The sequence below is a fragment of the Emys orbicularis genome, chromosome 5 (assembly GCF_028017835.1).
Source record: "Emys orbicularis isolate rEmyOrb1 chromosome 5, rEmyOrb1.hap1, whole genome shotgun sequence".
Classification (NCBI taxonomy): Eukaryota; Metazoa; Chordata; order Testudines; family Emydidae; genus Emys; species Emys orbicularis.
This window is the reverse complement of record NC_088687.1, coordinates 25,837,385-25,859,147: the sequence shown is the minus strand read 5'-3', so window position 1 is coordinate 25,859,147 and position 21,763 is coordinate 25,837,385. Positions and strand designations below refer to the sequence as shown.

Genomic DNA, 21,763 nt, shown 5'->3' with positions numbered 1-21,763 from the left:
GGGGGTTCAAAATAGATTAATCCTGTGTCATATCCAGTTGTCACATTCAGATCTAGTACACACAGGAATATGGACAAGATTTGTTCATATTATTCCCAGTTAAATGAAGATCTCTTAATATTTTTTTAGTGAACGTGGCTTGTATCCACTAAAGGTTGAGCTATGTCCAGTTTAGGTCCTTTGACCAGATCTAGAAAATGAGTCCCGCAAAACAGAATTCAAAGCTAATGTGACCATGTTCGCCCCGTACACATTATACAAGGTTAGCAGGTCTGTTTGCTTTGCAAAACTGTCACAAAGCCCTTGAAAGATGGAACAGATTGAAGTCAGTTTTAAGACCGTCTACTGTTGGAAAATATAATTATACTTCTCGTAAACAAGATTGAAAATGAGCTCTATAACTGTGATTACCTGGATTTCTCACAGGTGTGGTTTGCTTAATAACATGCATAATTAAATGTACTTTTTGTTCATTGTTATGGTATAATCAAGTAACAGGAGCATTTGTCCTCTGTAATGTATCTGTAAAATCAAAATTCAGGGATTTATTTGTTTGTAACTTTTAGACGCTTTTGCTAAAATAGACAGACTGGTGGGCTCTAGCTAGTTTCTTTCATCTCTGGAGATCCTCTATTAAAAAAAAGCTACATAGACCACAAGTGAAAATGGCCTAGATTCTATCCTAATTCTAATTTCTTCCTACTTAAAAAATAATGCTGAGATTTTATAAAGCTCCCTAGAGGATTTGGCACCATTTAAATTAAATGGAAACTGACCATCCAAATCCCCAGATGGTTTTTGCCCTATCCCTCGCCTCTAGCTAATGGTTTTAAGGCCTGGGTATTTACTCCTGTTGACAATTATGGCAAAAGTCCCATTGAATTCAATGGTGCAAGATCAGACCCGTAGTTCCTTACTTTCTCAGCACCAGTTTCAATTTGTGTGTATATTAATTATGCTTTTTAATTATTTTATTCAAGCCACAGAACTTTTGCACCTAAAAATTAAATAGTGGGGTGGAGGGAAGATGGGGGAATAAGAAATTAACATGAAAAACGTAGTGGATTAAGAAGAAAACAGATATCCTAAACAGTACATATTGGGTTAATTATCCAGGTATTAGTTGGTTACGCATGCAGTCTGACATAGCATAACACTTCCTGTTGCCTTTTCAGTTTTACTCTGTCCTCTTAACATTTGCTGTTGTATAGTAAAATTATATATTATCTGCTCTCCATTCTATGTCATGTTTCCCTTCATATTGTGGAAAGTCGCTGAACATGCTAGCAAGTGCCATGCACTGCTGAAGATGTACTGTAAAATGCATGAAAATACTTGCACACTGTAACAGAGGGTGAAATAAATATTTGACACAGACACACATTTTGTGTGTGTGTGTGTGTGTGTGTGTGTGTGTGTGTTGAAAGCACTGCTTGTGGAGTAAGGTACATTATTGCCAACATCAAGTGCTCAAAAATCACGAGGCTGGCACTTAAAAATAATGATTGACTTAAATTTATTTTGTAAAATGTCATATTTTTGGTTTCTCTTTATTTCCTCCTAGTTTCCAAGCGTTTAGGGGTGTGCTCACTACACGTTTTCAAGCTTTTCTCTGCAATCATGAGGCCTAGAAATTTACATTTAAAAAACTGAAAGCTGAGATTCTCAATCTCTTGATTCCAACAGCTTGCGGTATTAAGACCATTCCAAATATCTTGAATCTCACGATGGAACAGCAAGAGTTGGTAGCACTAGCAGAGCAAGAAGGAGAGGGGAGTTGGAGATCTGACAGACATGGGTCTATGTAATAATTTAAGAATATTGATATGTAACCTAGTTACCGAGAGAGACTGTATAACTTATATTGGGGTAGTGAAATGTTTATTATATGCCTATAATGCTCAAATCCAGTGGGATCAATGCTGGAAGACAACACAATGGCTTCTCAGTTACGAACACCCAGGCACACCCTTGAGAGAATGGGGTATGCTGTTAGCTTCAGGTATCCTGTACCCTGTCTTCAACAAGTTGCAAGCCTTGTTTTGCCAAACCTGGGAGCCTGGAAATCAAAATTCTAAGCAGCTGAAAAGCCCTTCTCAGGAAAAGGAAGGTCAATTGTCAGAAGCTGTTGAGGGAGACAGGCTGACACACACAGATTCTGCAGAGGGGTTTGTCTGAAGGAGTTGGGCCTTCCCAGTTCCAGGGGTTGGTAAGACTTAGGGGAAAGCTGGTATGTGTACAGACTGGTTTATTGTTATTTAAGGTGGTTTTTTCCTTCTGAAATACTTTTTTTCTAATAAATAATACTTTGCATTGAGAAGGTTGTCTAGTCTCTGGTTACCACTGCCATTGTTTCTGAAGGGAACAGAATCACAGGGTCTAGGCAGAAGTGAGACCTGCTGAGGTAGATCATAGAGAACTGCACCATAGAGTGGGAGAATCTCATGATTCTGCCTTCAGAGAGATGGTGGTGTGAGGTCCGAGACCTGAGTGAGATGCCTCCAAGAGACCCATTAGAATAGGAACTGACACAGGATGAGAGGAGGTAGGAGGAAACTGGGATAGTGATGCAAAGCAGCTGTAAACCTATTTCAATTGTCCAGTATGCTCCAGTTGCTTTGTGCTGCTCCAGAGTAGCAAAAAGCAGTCAGATTTCTCCAGTGATTATGCCCGTAACATTAAAGAAAATACTTCATAAAGGGTTTCTTGTTTACAGAAATTGTAAATGTAATTCAATTTTTTAATTGAAAAAGAAACCAAGGCAATTCCTAGGGGGGAAATAATCTGTTAAAATGAAGTTAAAGTTGAGAGTGCATGTCAGTAATTTCGGATAAAATACATTTCAGGGATGTTAGTTATCTCAAACCAAGTTGATCACAAGTGTACATAGCTGCAAAAAGTGCCTTTACAACAGAGGACAGGAATGACAACTCGTGTGCAAATTACAGGTACATTAATTTATGTGAAATTGGGTATCTGGTTTTAAACATTTGGCTCTTAGCATTCAGGCTTCTTGGATTATAAAGGATTAAACATCTTTGCAGATTAAGAAAATCCACCAAACTACTTTACTGCAAAACTCCATAACATAAGTGCTTGCAAGTAAAGATAAAGGCAGCATTTTCTTTCAATAGCAGGATACATTTCAAACCATATGAAAAACCTATTGTGTAGGTATTTTTCCAAATACACAATTTGAGAATAAAATGAGGCTCTGTTGTTCCAAAAGATTATATAATAGTGTTAATAGCAAGCAAAGTACATATTTATTGCTTAAAATATGAATATATGTTTGACACATGTTCTCTTTAAATAGGCATACCAAATTCTACTGGTGGTGCATATTCTGGGCTCTCCCTCATTTAGAATTGTTCTTGTCTTTTCCCAGGGTGGTCTTGCTAAAAAGACACGGGAGAAGGAGTGTGATAGCTGTATTATTTTGTATGAATATTATACGTGTTTCAGTTTAGCTGCTGGATATTGTTCTGGCTGACTGCACAAAGTTAAGTCAAAGGAGGCTGGGGGGAGGGAGAAGGGGGGGATAAGCAGGAAACAAAACAATGACAGAGATACGGTATCTCGAGGGAGAATACCAAGAGTCCTTAAAAGAACAATGGGTGAACCAAACATTGGAAAATACCTACCTGCCTATCATCAGAAGGGTGACATACCTATTTTCCCAAGGCCAGAGACTAAGCCTTTAAAACCCCTGGCCCACAGAGGAAGAGTGGGGGAGCAGGCCACAGCTTCTTAGAGAGAGAGACTGAGATAGGCAGTATATGTACCATGGCTGTGGAACTAAGGCAGAGGCTCTGCCGGATGTGCCTGAGACAGCTGGCTCGCCTGAGCTTTGAGAGAAGTGGTGAGTTACAGGCAAGTCCCAGACATGTGGGCCCTTTTGTGGGCTTAACCCTTTCTCCCTGCGTGCTGTTGTACCTTTGGGCACATGGACAATACGCCTGTTTGGAAGGAGCTGTTCTGAGTCACTTTAAACAGATGCTGGTCACAGGCATATGGAGAAGTGTATCTTGCAGGTACCAATTGCAGTTGGGCCTGTCGTATTTAGACAGTTGGAAATGGGGGGCTGCCACCCAGAGATCCAATCCAAGAGTGGTAGAGCCCCGGGGTTTCACCCTGGGGAGAGGTGAAGGTAGTGGTAGTAACCAGAGGGGATGTAAGGGGGTATAAGACACTGCTTTCCCTGTAACCCTGGCAGGATGGCATGACTAGGGGCTGTTGTAGCTGGTGATCCAGTCTTAAGTGGGGTCAACTGCACGGTTCCACTCTGAAGAATGCAAGTTGAGGCTGTCAGTTGGAAAGAGAGCCCATGGGAGAGACTTGGGGGAGAGAACAGAGGTGCAGCTCACCTCTGAGATGTGTCAGACACTTTTTCTGGAATCAGAGTTGGAACTCTTTAGGTAATGTTCTGAGGCCAGACTCCTCTCTCTCTCTCTGTCCAAACTGTGCATATCTAAGCAAAGAGAAGGCACAGATATGGCAAAGAATGAATGAAGAACCGTAATTTTTCTCGTTGGCTAACCATGAGCACCTTCTTCCCAACAGACAGACAAGGTTGCAAAGGCATTTCAGTACTTGGAGGCTGCCCTTTCCTTCATCGAGTATGGAATTGCTATGGAATCTGATGCACTGACACCAAAATCAGCATACACCATATTCACAGACACCATAGATCTCCTTAAGTAAGTGTAAAGCCATTTCAGTGACACAGCATGGATTTTAAAAACGTTTTTCCCATTTATTATTTGTATTACATTCGTAGTAGGAGCCCCCGTCACGGTTGAGGACCCCGTTGTGCTAGGCACTGCATGAACACTAAATAAAAAGACTGTCCAGAGAGCTTACAATCGAAGTATACCTCTGAATTTCACTCATATTTCAGTTTTGATCTCTGATCCTGGGCAAGATAGTGGAGCAGTTGCTACTGGACTCAATTAATAAAGAATTAAAGGAGGGTAATACAATTAATGCTAATCAACATGGGTTTACGGAAATAGATTCTGTCAAATTAACTTGATATCTTTTTTGGATGAGATTACAGGTTTGGTTGATAAAGGTAATAGTGTTGATGTAATATACGTAAACTTCTGTAAGGCATTTGACTAGGTGCTCCATGACATTTTGATTAAGAAACTAGAGAGAGATAAAATTAACATGACTCCCCTTAGATGGATTAAAAAGGCTGGATAACTGATAGGTCTCACAATATAATTGTCAATGGGGATTCCCTCATCAAATGGGTATGTTTTTAGTGGGGTCCTGCAGGGATCGGTTCTTGGGCCTACACTTTCCTGCCAATACATTTATAGGAGGCTCTTTTAGCCAAGTTCCCTTTCTTGTTTGCTGCTGTTTTGCAAGAGGGGATTTTCCAATTACAGTAAACGCTGCTTACGAAGGATGTAAATTACTTCCCAAGCTGAAGGAAGCATGAATCATACAGAAATATATCGGCGATCACGTAATCCGTACGCAGTCAGTGTTTGGTGAATGTTTCCCAGACATGATCTAGCTTCCTTCTCTAGAACTGGTTGAAAAAGACCAATTTTTCATGGGAATTTTTTTATTCAATTTTTTTTTCTAATTATCTTCTTAAAATATTTGTGGTTTTTGACCCAAAAAAAAACAAACCCAAAATATATTGCTGAAAAGCTTTCAGTGTTTTTTCCTTGAAAATATGGAAATTTTTGACCGTATGAAAATTTCCTATTAAAATGTTTTGATCAAAAAGCCATTTTTTGTCAAAAATGTTCAGATGGAAAAATGTCAACGGGCTATATCCTTCTGTCCTGCTCCCCAAACTGCCCTTGTGCACTTACCGTTCCCACTTTGGCGTTCCTGTATATCGGACTCAGGATGACAACTTTGAACCAAGCTCAGTAAGGTGGACAACTATGCTAGAACCCAATCCATGTGCACAAACAACAAGGAGTCTGGTGGCACCTTAAAGACGAACAGATTTATTTGGGCATAAGCTTTTGTGGGTAAAAACCTCACTTCTTCAGATGCATAGAGTGAAAGTTACAGATGCAGGCATTATATACTGACACATGGAGAGCAGGGAGTTACTTCGCAAGTGGAGAAAACACCTGCTACAGTTAAGGGGATTTCTAACTGTGGCACAACTACAGGGTCAGTCCCTTAATTAGTGCTTTACACAAGTGAGTAAGTATTAGCATCCCTGTTTTACATGTAGGGAAACTAAGGCACAGAGAGATAGTAAAGTGGCTTGTTCAGGATCGCACAGTGAGTTATAGGCAGAGTTGGAAATAGAACTCAGGTCTCCTGATTCACTATTTGAGCCAGTGAATGGTGTGCTGTATTTATGTCATTGGGAAATCCAGCCCTGTTGGCGAACATCATTAATTTTTTTGTTTTGTTTTCTTACAGATTTATAATGACATTAAAATCCTTTTCAGATACCTCGGCATCTGCACATGAAAAAATCTTTGCTGTTTTGTGGTATGTGGCTTTCTCCCTCACACTCCCACCCCCAGTTGCGACATTTTATATTCTCTTTTCGAACCTGGTAGATTGAAAGACCTTTCATTCTGAGGAGTGGAGGGTTGGGCTAAACTGATATTGTTACGTTTATGCAGAAAATTTGTAGTAGCGTGAACTCTTAAATATCTCCTTTTAAAATGAACTGGCATATCAGTAGGGAACCATGTGTGTAAGGTTAAGGTTCTAAATCTCACTTGATATGCTGGTAATTTAAGAGTCCGTAAAGGCTTAAGCTGATTTGGCTGACAAGGTTTCTGAGCTGTGTAATTGAAGCCACGGTTGAACATACCCAAGTCAGCTCTGGGCACAGGGTATATTAGGCCCATAACACCTGTTAGGAGTTGTGCATCTACTTCCCTGACTGTTCCTGTTTTTCTCCGACGTGATCTTCTCTCAGTGGCTGTCTGGGGTATATGGGGAAGGAAGCACAAACTTTCTTCAATTTGCAGTAAAATGGATGTATATGTCCTCAGGCTCTGCAAGAAGAATTGCTGCTGGAGTGGCGTTGAATGTTCTGACACTGATTCCTGGTTTTTGTTCACAGCATGCGCTGCCAGTCCATTCTGCACATGGCAATGTTTCGTTACAAAAAAGACACTGCAGTAAAGTATTCCCGAACCCTCAATGAACACTTCAAGGTAGGGTTTGATTGCATTATTTAATAGGTTTCAAATTAGAAAGATGGAAGAAGCTGCAAGTGTTCAATATAGGTCAATGTGAAACCCAAATCTAACTAGACTTTCCTTTTTGCTACAGAATTCTTCCAGAGTCACGCAAGCACCTTCTCCATGTGTTGCAAGGTATTAATTAAAATACATATTAAAATCTCTCTCGTAGTGTGTTAACAGAAGCAGTTTGTCTACACATTTGAATTGCAGACTTTTTTGCAAGGGGGTTCATAGAATCATAGAATATCAGGGTTGGAAGGGACCTCAGGAGGTCATCTAGTCCAACCCCCTGCTCAAAGCAGGACCAATCCCCAGACAGATTTTTGCCCCAGATCCCTAAATGGCCCCGTCAAGGATTGAACTCACAACCCTGGGTTTAGCAGGCCAATGCTCAAACCACTGAGCTATCCCTCCCCCCGATTGAGTGCATTGAATCACTTCCTGTTTTATGGGCTGGAATAACATTCTTAAAATATTTTTCTGCTTCTTATTTCTTTCCCTCACTTCAACTTACAGAGAGCGGTTGGTTTGTTTGTTTATTTTATTTTATTTTACAGACAATATAAACCCACTCTGTGTCATACACATTATTGTCCTATCAAAGAATAAGGGAAAGAGAGAATGTATTAGAAACTGTTGTTTGTAGAGGTCCCATTGTTTTAATCCTTGTCCTGGGTTAATAGATATAGAGGACAGATGTTGGATTTTCCTCCTCTTGGGATTTGTAAATGTATCCACCCCTCCTGTCATCCCTCCTGTCCGCGCATACAGATGCTGTACTACTCACAGTAGTACATGTTGAATTTTAGATTATCTTTTAGCTGGTGTTTTGACACTTTCTTGTGAGTTGATTCCCCTGACAGAAACTTTTTTTTAAATTTCTTGCTGATTATTGATGCTTTTGCTACCTTTGTGTGTCTGCATCTGAGTTTTGTGGATGTGACAGCAAAAGAAACATAAAAGCTGTCTTCTACAAATTGATACTGGACCTGATTTTCAACAGGCTGGCATGCAGTTAAAGCAATTGCATGTGCAAATAAGGGATATGTGCCCACACATGGTCAAGTGTGCATCCTATTGGCAACTTGTAAACAAATCAGGCATTTGTGCATACACAGTTGTGGCTTAAGTGCAAGCTAGGCATGCAATTCCATGCATACCTCTTTGAAAATATTTTGAAAGAATGCTTATGTATTATAATATTGGTTCTGAAAGCGCCATCACTCCTACCATGGCCTATCACAGTGAGGTTAATTAAACTGAAAGTCTCCCAAGGAAAGTGGTGGAAGCTCCATCATTTGGATAATTTAAACTGGACTAGGTGAAGAAGTGGAGAGTATACCTTGCACAGTCTCTGGAGGATGGACTAGCTGACCAACTAGATCTGTTCTATCTCAAGCTTCCATAAGCACAAATGCAGATCTGCAAAGTGATTTGGATTGAGACACTAATTTTGAATATCCATCAAAAAGCCTAAACTCTTTAATGCGGAGATCATGACTTCATGGAATGGGATTCATTAGCTAAAACACTTAAATAACCAGGCCAAGATTTTCAGAAGTGAATACAGATTGAGTACCCAACTTGGGACTTTGAGTGGGTGCTCAGCATGTTCTGAAAATCAGGTGTCTTAAATTGAGCACCCAAAATCCCAAGTCACTTTTGAAAATCTTGGCCTCACTGCAGTTGGTGCTATCTATCTTGCCTGCCTTGGTGGTGAACGCACCTTAGTCCTCAGCCTTGTACATCACAGTGCTCTTGTTGAGCATGTGTATATGACACCAGAACTCTGTCTGATGGTGGGTGGCTCATAAAAACAGAAGTCTGGGTGTTTTGTGGCAAGTCATTAACCTGTTACCTTACGGCTTCATGATGTCATCTTCTTCCTCAGAAGCACAGGCACACCTTCTCCTCTTTCCCCGATGCCCTCTCCTGCCAGCTCTGTGAGTTCCCAGCCAGGATCAAACGCTAGCAACTGTGGCAGTGGAGGCATTGGTTCTTCAATCAACACCCTACATAATATCCCAAACATAACCTTTTCCTACGTCAACATCACTTCCTATATCCTCTATGCCTATGATATTTGGGAGCAGGCCGATGCACTGGCCAGGAAGAATAAGGGTAAGGTTTATTGTCCTAGGCTTCTCCTTCTAATATTGTGCTTATTTGCAGACCCTTTTTTAAATTCCTAACACCTCAGCAAACTCTGCCTTAAAGAGGCACTTTTTAATCCAAACATAATCCGTATTAAAATAAACCAAGGTGTTTATGGTATGGGAGCCAGGTTATTGGTATAATCTGTTTGCTTCTGCTATGTGATGTTTGTTCTAATTAAAAGGTTGTCTTAGAAAGATTGATTATTTTAAAATAAAGTGAAAAAGGAATTTAAAGTGGTAAAAATCAAGCTCACCATTTAAAGGTGACCTGCAAAACCTTTTCAGATTCATTCACTTTTTCAGCTTATGGATTTGTGGTCCATGAAGAGCCACTTCTGCTTTATTTATTTATTTTTGTCTAAGCTCCTGTTTTCATTAGTTTTTACATTAAAAACAGTGGCTCTGACCTCTCCTCATAGAAGAACCTGCATGAAGGGGGCTTGAGCATTGGCCCCTACTGACATCACTCCTGTTTGCATGCCAAGCACTTGCAAAGAGGATTCCCCAATCTCTGTCACACTCTTTACTCAGACATTATCATGGTTAAATCTGTGACATTGCCCTCCCTCAGCACAGATAGCGAGAGAGGAAGAAAAGCTCAGATTATGGTCAGTCATTAGCATGGGGCTTGTGAGGTAATTTTTTCACAGAAACGCATGCTGCTGAAGATCAAGGGATGTGTTCAAAAGGCAAACTTGAAGAAGGAATAAAAGTAAAAAGTTCCATGTGTCTTGTTAGAATTCTAGGAGGACTTAACATATAAGTTAAAACGCTCAGTCAGGCAGCACGGAGTGTTAGAAAAAGCTTCACGGCAGTAGAATTTTTCTATCTAATGGACTACATCTTCACAAGACCTACGCTGTAAAAATCCGTGTATGTCTATTGGTGATAAGCCAGGACATGAGGTAGGCACTGTGTATAAGCCAAGGTAGATAATTATGAGAGAAGAGCCATGTCTAGAGTAAGGTCAAACTGAAAACTCACTTCATGATGGCCTCCTAACATAAGGGGAATAAAGATTACCAATAATTCTATGGAGTAAATATTTCCCAGGGAATTGATGTCTGTATAGGAAGACAATAAATATTCATGTTGTCTGTTCAGGATTTAAGGGTGCCATGGAGTGTGTCAGAACTGAGCCATTAAGATCTGCCGTGTAAAAAATAGATGCCAAAGGAGGAGGCTTCTCAGATATTAAACATGGGGGAATGGGAGTGCAGAATGGGGAGAAAATAAAATGAATGGACCACATGTTGGCCCCAGCTCCCCTCCTTTTACACCACTGCAGTGGCATGAAAGGAACAGAAAGTACAGATGGGTCCCCTAGTGCTGGGAAATCCCCAGTGGATGTAGAACAGGCATAATTGGCTCCTGTGCCCTCTCTCTTCAGTGTGCTCTGATGGTCCCCAATTAGTAGGTGGGTCGCATAATGGGCCATGTACCATCAGTGTCATTTAGAACAGCCAGGGTATGCCTGGGCCGGCTTAGAACCATCCCCCGGATCAGGGTGCTGTAACTGGCTCCTCTGGCCTCCCCTCCTCCTTTTGGGCACAGCAGAAGATATGCCCTTCTGTGTGTTTTCTTATCCATGAACTTATGTTTAAGTCAGTTTCAGGTTATTTTAATTCATGACTTGCTTTGGTCACAGATTTATGTAATAGTCATGTTCTGACTGGCCAGCTGGACTTCTTTGGAACTGTCCAATCTCTGCTTAAACTTCCCACAGAACCCCTCTGCCACCTCATGACGATCCATGCACCCATTTTGTAAATTAGATGCGGGGAACAGGGGAATAGGAATAACAGACACATGGGTGTGAAAATCTTGTCTGCTACTTTTAAATTGTCTGCTACTTTTAAAAAGTTCTGTACATGTTAAAGTAAATATTGTAAACTTTAGAATTTAGCTTCTGAAGTAAAAAGTGACAGTTAAAAATGGCTGAAGAGCTTCAAAACACAACTGACAGGACAGCGAGGCTCATGAAAATGGTGAGAGGAGTCAAAGGGATATAGTAAGAGAGGGGTCAAAGAGCTCCATGAAACTTTTAAAGAAAAGTCAAGTTACAGACAAGGGTATTTGAAATATTAGTGAAAAAGGAATCTTGAATCCTATTTCTTTCTTTTACCATATTCTCCTGCTACTAACTATTTTTAAAGGGGAAGGAAAGACTGCATTAAAAATGTTACGTTGTTTTAAATTTAAAAAAAAATTAAATATAGATATTCTAATTCCATCAACAGCAGAGCAGGCTGTGCTTTGGTAATTCATTAAGATGTGCATCAGGTTTCTGAAGGTACTCAGAATACACCGTGATACGTCTATACAAGTACATCACCTGAGTATTTAAGCACCTCTCAAGAGTTTAAATATAAAAATTACAATCTTTTCCTTCCTTCCCTGTATGTAGGAGGAAAAGCTTGATTAGTTTGAGGGTTTAAAGATACCTATAGGCCAATAGCATTGCCTCTACTGAAGGTTGCCTATCACTTCCCAATATAAAACCCTGTGTTCGGTTGCTTATAACTTTGCCAAACTTGAGCAATTCAGTCTGAAATTTTCCATGCCGGGTGTCTGCCTCAGGCTAATTTTTTTCATGAAGTTTCAGATACAGTAGTTCAGCCATTTCTCAGAATTGAGCTTGAGGGGAAGGGAAGGGAGGGAAGTGGTTTTTTTTTTTTTCATGTTAAAAATAATTCTTACCACCATTTCGTTGAGAAGATTTGGCACCTTCATGCTTTGGAGCAAAGGCTTGGAATTTGGCCTGGGGGTCGCCCTGATGTCAGGGGTGTGTGTCACTATGAAAATTCACCTGAATGTGGCTGATTTACAAGCCTCTTGGGGGAAAAAATCCATTTGCACATGCTCAGCAGAGACTTGTCAGAGTTCGGCAGCTAAATTCTCCGAAGATTCCATGTGCACTCAGCGTGTTCCAACCCCTTACAGCTCCTACCTGCTGACCGGACTGTGCGTGTGCCATCCCCACAGAGTGACTGAGCCCGCTCAGCCCAGAACTGTAAGGGCCGAGCAGGACTTTCCCTGCAGTTGTTCCTTCTATCTGCTAGGGGCCACAGGAACTGTCTCCCCTGTGTTATCAATGCTCCCCTTGCTGGTGCCTGGGCAGTGCGGAGATGGAGGAGGGAGCCTGATTTGAATGCAGAGAGGTGAGGAACAGGGGGATGGGCACAGGAAAAGGAGAGAATAGGAAGTGAGGGCATTTCAGGAGCCAGAGAGTGGGTAGGAGCGGAGGGGGACAGAGACAAGCTAGGGGCACAGGGGCTTAAGGGTTAGTAACCACTAGAGAGACTCCCATACAGAACCTAGAATTGAGCTCAGAAGTCGTGAATCTCTACATTCCTGCGTCTCAGCAAATAGGTGTGAAACCCACTGGCAAAGTGTGTCTCTTATACCCCCATTGGCCCACATAAGGGGTAACAGCCTGCTATTGCTACCAGTTACTCTGTTAACTCAAATAGTAGAGATCTGTGCTATGCATGTAAAGGTCTGAACCCTGCTGATGATGTTTATTGGGGGTCAGCATGATGGAATTTGTTTTTTCATTAAAACAATTTTTTTTTAAATTGCAACCATAATTTAGGTCCCTTGTGCATATACATTGCGATAACCTTTAATTACATAATACCATACTATTTTTCCACGGGACCCTGGCCTCATGTAGTGCACAGAATGGACAGTACTCAGGGAATGAATCAGGGTTCTGCAGTGAATTAAGCTTTTTATCTGTATGGTGCAGAAGTTGCGGGGAAAGTGAAGAAGGCAGAAGATGAGGCACGAGGACAAAAGGATAGTTGAATGGTTAAGGCACTTGAATGCTGCCCTGGATTCTATCCTTTCCTCTGCCACAGAGTTCCTAGGTGGTGCTAGTCGAATCACTTAAACCAAACTTTTCATAGGTGGTCACCCATTGTGTGTTCCTCATTTTCTGGATGTCCAGCGTGAGAGACTTGGGGCCAGATTTTCAGAAGTGCCAAGCACTCATCGTTGCAGTTGAAATCAGTTGGAGCGGTGCTTTGAACTTAAGGTGTATAAAAATGCTAAATGCTCTGAAAACCCGAGCCCTAGGCATATCAAGTTGGACCCAAAATTAGAGGACACTTTTTGCAATTTTGGCCTTAGTCTCTGTGCCTCTGTTCTCCATGTGTAAAATGGGGATAATACCACCTCACTTCAGAGGGTGTGGAAAGATACATTGATTATATGTATAAAGCACTCCAATAGTAAGCCAAAAACACCATAGAAATGCTATGAAGAAATTATTTTTTTATTCAGTGCAGAGTTTGGATAGTATCTGGTAAGTGAGGCCTGAGACCACAAATTGAACATAGAAGGTACAAAGAAATAGGGTATAACTTCCCATTCACTGAATAAGGCAGGAGTCCTATGCAAAATATAGCATGTGATTATGTAACTTAAAGACAGGATCATAATGCATAGGTACAAGGGAGCTGATTTAAGTTGCACAAGCAACTGAAAATTGGCATTTCCTACCTTGTAAGTGCATGATTTTGCAACCTTAATTTTCTTTTAGCATAGCTTGCTTTGTTTTATGTAATGTATATTGTGTGTACATGTAAATTGGGTGTGTTCTATGCCTGTGTTAAGCATCTTAACACACCACTAATACGTATTAATGAAACTTCTTGTGCGTTAATGGCATGTTTAATCATGTTACTTTCTTATTATAAAATATTTTCTGTTATTTCTCTTGTCGCATCTCTTTTCCCTTCAGATGTGTCTCCTGTGTAAAAACTGACTAACCACTTTTTTCTTTTTCCCTCCCATCTTTCTAGAATTCTTTGCCGAACTCAGTACAGCGGTGTGCACTCTGGCACTGAACAGTAGTATGACTGAACTGGTACACTACACTAGGCAGGGTTTACAGTGGCTGAGACTGGAAACAAATACGCCTTAACTGGTGCTCAAGGTGGTTAATACCTTGAACTCTTTTGCACTTTGGAAGCCTCAGAAACAGTCTGTCTGGCTGAATCGTTGGATACAAAGCGCCTGGAAGGGAAAATAAAGCAAGATGGAAGGGATCTAACTACACTGGAGAACTTTTGAACTGTTTCTAGGGTGGCACTTGGCCGCCTTGAAAAGATGAAGGGAGGCCTCAGAGTTGATGATGCCTGTCTTTAAAAGGACAAAGTGCAATGTACTGTCTGAAAGGTTCAATGTGTTGGTGGTCTGTAAACATTTCTATAAATGAATAACCAGCAAGACAAAAATCACATGTGAAGAAGTGCCGACAAGAAGGAAGTCCACCTCCAAAAGTTATTATGCAACATCTCAAAAGCCACAGCAGTCACATGTCCATCAGAAAGTTCAGAGAAGTGTTTTTGCAAACCACAGCTGCAATCCATGATGTATGTTGTTCTTCCTCGGAGTTGGGAGGTCAGGGGGAGGACGAGACCTGAACGGAACCAAACAGCATTATGTTAAACTAGAAACAGCAAAGCAATCTGCCTTGCCCACTTCCTAACCATACCCTACTGCATTTATAAATCAACTGTTGTACTGATTCTCTTGGAACTGATTGCAACCACTGCCTTCAGCACTGCAAGTTCACTTAGTAGATCACCATTGCTTTGATTTTTTTTCTCCTTTCTACACACACACACACAATGCAAACCATTAACTCTCAAATTGTTTCAGTTGTGGTATTGCTTAGTTTGGGCCTCGTACGTCAAACACAGTTGGGGTGGGGAAGTTAAGGAGCATGTCAGGATTGTGCTGTTTTCCTCTGAAAGGAAGGCAGGGAGTTGTCACTGTGCATCCTCTCAGATTGTTGCTGATTGGGTATGAAGGGGAGGGAAGGGAAGGGACAGTCAGAATGGTTCATTGTGATTGTGTGAATATTATGCAGAGTTGCAGATCTTTAGATCAGGAGGAATTGCTTCTGCATAAGGTGGTATCTGCTTTCACTATACCTGGAAATAAAGGGTCAGATGTTGCCCTTGGATATTCACACACAATCACATTGATTTTTTTTTCAGTGGATATCTGAGAGCAGGCTTGGCACTGAAGTCTTGTAACCCTCATATGGGAGATACTCCCATGTCATGGCAAAGCTATAGGTTTTGCCCAGCAACTCAAAATCTATCTTCAGAGGAACACAAATGAGACTATTCAGCTATTCTTGTTAGATTTGCAAGCAGCTCTTCTTTACCATAAGTTGTGTTTTTAAAGATATGATTATGCAGATGACAGTAACACTGAAGAATACATTCACAATATTTTTATATCCAGTTAGATGGCAAAGAATTCCTATTGTGTAAAGCTTTCTGCCATCCTCATATCTAATAGTGTGCCTTAGCTCTCCAGTCCTCTCGACCAGCACTCGACTTATGCTAGACTGCTGGGAATGCTGATGCCCAAATGAATTGTGCATATCGATTTTACAGAAAGGAAAACCTTTGCAATGAATTGGCCCCTTTTCCCCATTGTAAAAGGAAGCATTTGCACATACCGTGTATCCATATAGAAACAGATCTATACATGTGCTGTAATGAAGCAATACTCCTTTTCCGAGGTGCCTGTTGAGGGTTTTAGGGTTCAATAAAATATAAGCAAGAGGTCTGAATTTCCAAAAGCTGTTCCTTTTTAAAGCCGTGTCCCTGACCCATATAAGACTGGGACAGTCCCTTGCAACATGAGGCCCAAGAAAGCTCCCGTGTAGATAGTGGAAGGGAAGCATGCCTCTTTGGAGAGCCTTATGAGAAAACGAGTCCCCATCTCTTGCATTAACAGAGAAATAAGCACAAGAACATTCCACTCTCTCTTCTCCTCTGGCTGCACGGAACCTTCAGAAACTTCCTCATGTCTTACCACTTTGTTAAAGCCGTAGTTCATTTCAGGGATAAGCCATCCTAACCATTGGAAGCAAGTTCCGTATTTCTCTCCCAGTTTATATATAATAATATATATACACATGCATATTCCTTTTGGAAGGAATAACTGATTCAAATAATAAACACCCTGGACTGTGTGTGTTTAACATTAATTTTGTTCTCAGGAAGCATGGGAAGGGCATAGAAAAGTAAGGCCATTCTGCACACTTCGGAGCCTGCGTTCTGATACAAGTATAACTAACAAGCTGGAGTTCCAGACTGATTGAAATCCTCTTCTTATTTTTGTCTTGCAGTGCAGCTTGCCTTAATGTCACAGGTGAGGAGGGGAAAGAAAGGGTTATTACCACCACCTGACTTAGGAATCAGTATGGGACTCTGCAGGAGCCAGAGGAGACTCTTAGGGATAGATTTAAGGATAAATGGGGACCCAGATTCAGTGTGACTTCCATACATACATCCCTCCTGCAGCCCCCTCTTCACCCTTCAGACAGCCACTTCCATCCCAACACAGACAGACTCTCCATCCGAAACAAGATGGCCCAGCCCAACTGGAAGCAGGACTTCGGTTGTGCGTTGTGCTGAGGCCTGTTATTTTGCTTCTGACTTACTGCTCCACCTGAATGCCCTCTGATCATGGACCCCAGATTCCAAGGGACCTGCCTAAGCCCACCTGTGAACACTTTATTAATTGGATAGTGCTATTCCTACAAGAAAGCTAGCTAAAGGGAGTGGAAGGGCAAAGGCCTTGTCAAGAGGAGATCCGCTTAATGCACAGGCGCTGCTGCCAGCCGCTGCCTTACAGGATTATTTATGAATAATTCAAAAATAATGTCGAATCCAAACCCTCTTGTAAAATGTGATATGTAGGGCCCAGCCCTGCTCCCAGTGAATCTGGCAGCAAACCTCCCATTTACTTCAGTGGGAGCAAGATCACGCCCATAGTCAATACAGGCTCCATAAGTGGACAGTAGTCAGTAGGGAGCAAACTACAAATCAGAAAGCTATATTCTATTATTTCCCTTTGTAGGGACTCCCATAAATATTAATTAGGAAGAAAATGCTACCCATCTTCAGCCTAGAGCCAGGTTCGAGGCCCATTTAAGTAGAGGGAAAGATCGACATTGATTTCAGTGGGCCCTGGGCCAGGCCTTTAGGGAGGAGCAAGAAAAAAATGAAATAGTATTTGCCATTGCAAAAAAGAAAAGGTGGAGATAAGAGCGAGTCCTGTGAGGCGTGAAGGGGGCAGCAGTCGCAAGGCAGCAGCCTTCCCATGCAATATTTATTTAGAAGTAATTAATGTATTTAAATTGTCAAATATTCTATATCTAAGATGCCATTATTTAATAGTTCGAAAGCCCCATTCACACTGGAGACATGGAGCTCTTCTGTAACGGAGTCAGAGTTTGACTGCAATATTGTTTAAAAAGGCAAAGTCCTTTTTTGTTTTTGTTTGTTTTGTTCTTCTCCCCATCCCTCCCCCCATCCTTGGTTCCAGGTATAAATCTGTACATTTAAATTTATTTTGGGGTGTGTCTCCGTCGTGTAAATAACCTTTTCTGCCCTGTGTGTGATGGAATTTCCAAACTGATTGATTCGTTCATGTGGGGAAATAAAATAAATATTAAATGAAGTAACCTGTTCATTGAGTTGCTGTGAGAGTCCTCAAGTTCTCAGCCTGTCGTAGAGGCAGTCGCTAGCTGCCCTTCTCACTCTGCATGGCAGTGTTTTGTTTCTAAATTATTTTTATTTAAGCATAACTTGCTGTACTTGAAGATGCTGTTTGAAGTTCTCCTGTATTTAACACTTATTGCCCTTTCCTGTTGGATAAAGAACTGGTGGCTGAAATCCAAAGATTCTGTGAGACGGGAGCATTACAACATGCAGACATCAGCCCTGCATCCTAATGTAATAGATGTAGGATATTTCATGAGATCCTATTTCATGTCCAATACTGACTGGTTTGTGAATGGCTGTTCAGAGGCAAAGGTATGGGCCTTTTTAAAAATAGTCTAACAAATCAATTAAGAGCAATAATGGAAGACCAGATTTGTGGTTGTGGTGTGCTATGCTCATGCCATGAACATGTTTCAAGGCGTGATATGGGAGAAAGCAGTGCTCACTCAGTGAGTAAACGACACTGTAATCCTCATCCACACTGTAATGTAGTAATACAGGGGTGGGTAACCTATGGCACACGTGCCAAAGGCGGCACGCAAGCTGATTTTCAGTGGCACTCACACTGCCTGGGTCCTGGCCACCGGTCTGGGGGGTTCTGCATTTTAATTTAATTGTAAATGAAGCTTCTTAAACATTTTACAAACCTTATTTACTTTACATACAACAATAGTTTGGTTATATATTATAGACTTACAGAAAGAGACCTTCTAAAAACGTTGAAATGTATTACTGGCATGCGAAACCTTAAATTAGAGTGAATAAATGAAGATTTGGCACACCACTTCTGAAAGGTTGCTGACCCCTGTAGTAATATATTTATAAAACACTGTGGAGAGGAGAGTTCTGACCACCTCAGATTTGGTTTCCTGATGCCCAAAGTTGTGATTGTCATCACTCAGTCTGAGTGTTTCCTCCATTTTCAATTTCTGTTATCTCCAGAATCAATGAGAAAGGGAGTTTGTTTCTCTTGAGAGGCCTTATGCTTGTTTGTGTTTGGGTTTTCTTTTCCTCTCTCTGTTGTGTTGAGAATGTAATTGTTCCTTGGAAGGATGATTCTTTGCATATCTGTAGGCACTATTGTGATATAATTCAGGTCATTTTTGCAACATGCATTGCACCTAAGAGAATATTTCCTAATGGTGGACCCCTTTTTTATGTAGTTTGTAATATGTAGTGGCTGCTGAACCTTGTTTAATATTCATGAGATCTGTTGCTGTTACAAATATAAAAATATAAAGGATTTTTTTAAGCTGATGCATTTTTTTCACTGCACGTTTAAAATCCCAAAGACAAGACTTTTATTCAAGTAGGAAAACAAAAAAGGACCATAAAGCTAAAATTTAAAATATGAAACACTCATGCCCAGGTTAGCAGCTTACGCTACTTTCATCGCAACACAGGCACAATGAGCCTGATTCTGCACTCATTCATGTTAGTAATTGGGAGTGAATTCATTGAAGCTAATGTTTCAAGCAGGATGGAATTAAACTTGCGCCCAGAGATTGATTTAGACTTCTGTAGTCTAAGAAAAGACCCTGTGAAAAATTGCTTTTGGTTCTGGCACTCCTAGGATGTCTGGGGTAGGTTTGGTTTGGTTTTGGTGAGGTGGTAGGGTGCTGTTTCAGAGATAGCTATGTTCTTATCTGTCCCTCCTGGAGACACTTAAACTGAATGAAATGGATGATTTATAACCTGGTTGTCCAAAAAAAAGCCCCACCCCAACTCCCTGTTTCATAATGAGAATTGTTTTACCAAGTATTGATCAAACTCCACTGGGGAAAAGCAAAAAAGGTGGGGATGGAGGGGTGAAGGAAAGGAAATGTATAAGAAGATTAGGAAGGGCGCAGATCAACTTTGAAATCACCTATAGCAAATGAGGTAGGAAACAGCCATTTTGAGACTTTAAGTAAAAAGCAAGAGAAATCACTTGTACATTTTTGTTATAAGGATTTTTTCCCCCAAGAATATTGAATATGAAGGTGGGGAAATTTTGATTCTTTGCACAACAATTTTTGCTCATCACTATAATTCCCTGTCGTCTTTTATACTCCAGAAATGGGAACATGAAAGCCAGCACTAGGTACCAGTTTCTGAGAAACAACCTTCCACTCAATGGACCAGATCCTCGGCAGGTGTATGTAGGCACAGCTCCATTAAATCAATGCACCTATTTACACCAACTGAGAATTCGATGCTATGCTATTTCATTAACTTGTGGTGAGATTTCTTATTCCCAGGTTCTCCATTTCTATTTCCCTCGCCAGTTTGAAGTCTTACACTAAACAGAGCAGAGGATAAAATGGTAGTGCCAGAATTCCCCTGCACTTTAGTATGATATTAAGCTGAAAACAAAAGATGAAATATGTAGACTGGACAAAGCCTGTAAGTATGTACAGTGCAGAGAAGTCTATTTGCAGAGAGAGTGTGGGTCCAATCAAATTGGCCTGACTTTTCATGAGGGTAGGTTTTCCTGGTAATGTATTATGAGGGTTATTTTAAAGAAATGTTTGTTCTTTGATGTATTTATTGACCTTTTATTGACCAAACCTAATTATGAAATGGTGCATAATTTATTTTGAGTTTGCTTCATCTTATAGTTAAGACTTGTATTTTTCTCTTCTTTGACTCTGCTTGTCCCATTCCCTTTTGGAGGCCAATAATACTTTTTGGCTGTGAAGCCAAACAGCTGCAATAAGTTTGAATGCAATCTCTGAGCCCCATACCTTTCTCCAAACACTACATTATCTTTTTGGCAACCTTTGCTTTGTATCCACTGCACTTTTAGTAACCACCATAAATCAACAGTATTCCTGGGCCAGCAACAGCATTTCTGAATTTGTTTTCATATATTATCTGCTTTTCTGAAGCTATGAACTGTATGAATACTAGCTGCACCAGATTGCCACCTGTTTTGCATGGATCTGTCTTATTAAGGTATCAGGTTTTTCCCCCTCTCCCACTTAGTAAAGCAGAGGTTGACTTTTTCTTTGGGGCCAGTATTTCATCTCATAACAAAGCAGCAATGTTGTTTGACCTTGTTAAATAAGCAAACAAAAACAAAAATGCAACCCAACTGATGTCTCTCTTTATAAATTTATTTTTTTGGTAAATTGAAGGTGCATGTCTGTCCACCGGGGGAATGTCTGGTTCTTGTCAATTTTAGATTCCATGCATGGTCTGTCATAATCAAAAAGTATTTCTAAGATGATGTTCAAGTTTGTAAACCATTTGCTTGCCATAGGAATCATGGTAAACTCCCTGAACTGAGCTGTTTTCAGTAGTTTTGCTAGCTATTTTGAATTACATAGAGAACGGTCTAGTTTTCTTTCAGAAAGCCTGGAGAGTCTGAGGGTTAGGGACTTCTGATGCTCAGCATTGAAATATAATATTCAGAATGAAGGCAGAAGGATGAAGGTCTTAAGAATAGTGTTTTTCTTTTGTTACGTGATTTTTGTTACAGGACGATAGCACAGGCAGTATTAATGTTGCCAACGGTCCAGGCGGAGAGTGAATCATGGCATATTGATAAACTACTGTACGTCCGTTCAGTTGACAAGTACACGGTCTTTTTCTATCCAGATTGTTGCTGTGTGATTGTGTTTTGGATGTGCTCAAGCAGAGTGGCTTCTTCCTCTCCCCCATTGTTTTAGTGGGTAAATCAAGTGTTGGTATCACCCTCAATGTTTTTGTGTGTGTGTTTTTAGTTTTTAAAAATAAATTGTCTAGTTTATGAATGGGGAACACTGGTCTTCCTTAAAAGTAGCAATGTTGAATCGTCCTTAACCATCTCTCCTCATCAGCAGTTCTTCACGTGTAATGGGGCACGGCTGTGGTCTTGGAGCCCAATTCTGAAAGGTGCTGAGCTCTTTCAACGCCT

The 21,763-nt window shown here is 40.8% G+C and overlaps 1 protein-coding gene across 1 annotated transcript; it reads left to right on the top strand.

The window, feature by feature from the left end:
• Positions 1-3,786: 3,786 nt before the first annotated feature.
• On the top strand, positions 3,787-21,397 carry LOC135879231 (AF4/FMR2 family member 1-like). The gene is made up of 9 exons (XM_065405145.1): positions 3,787-3,873; positions 4,564-4,700; positions 6,406-6,477; positions 7,064-7,157; positions 7,276-7,319; positions 9,079-9,308; positions 16,503-16,525; positions 17,962-18,195; positions 21,347-21,397. Exons 1-9 carry the CDS (start codon positions 3,787-3,789, stop codon positions 21,395-21,397), a joined length of 972 nt encoding a protein of 323 aa, XP_065261217.1.
• The last annotated feature ends 366 nt before the right edge of the window (positions 21,398-21,763 follow it).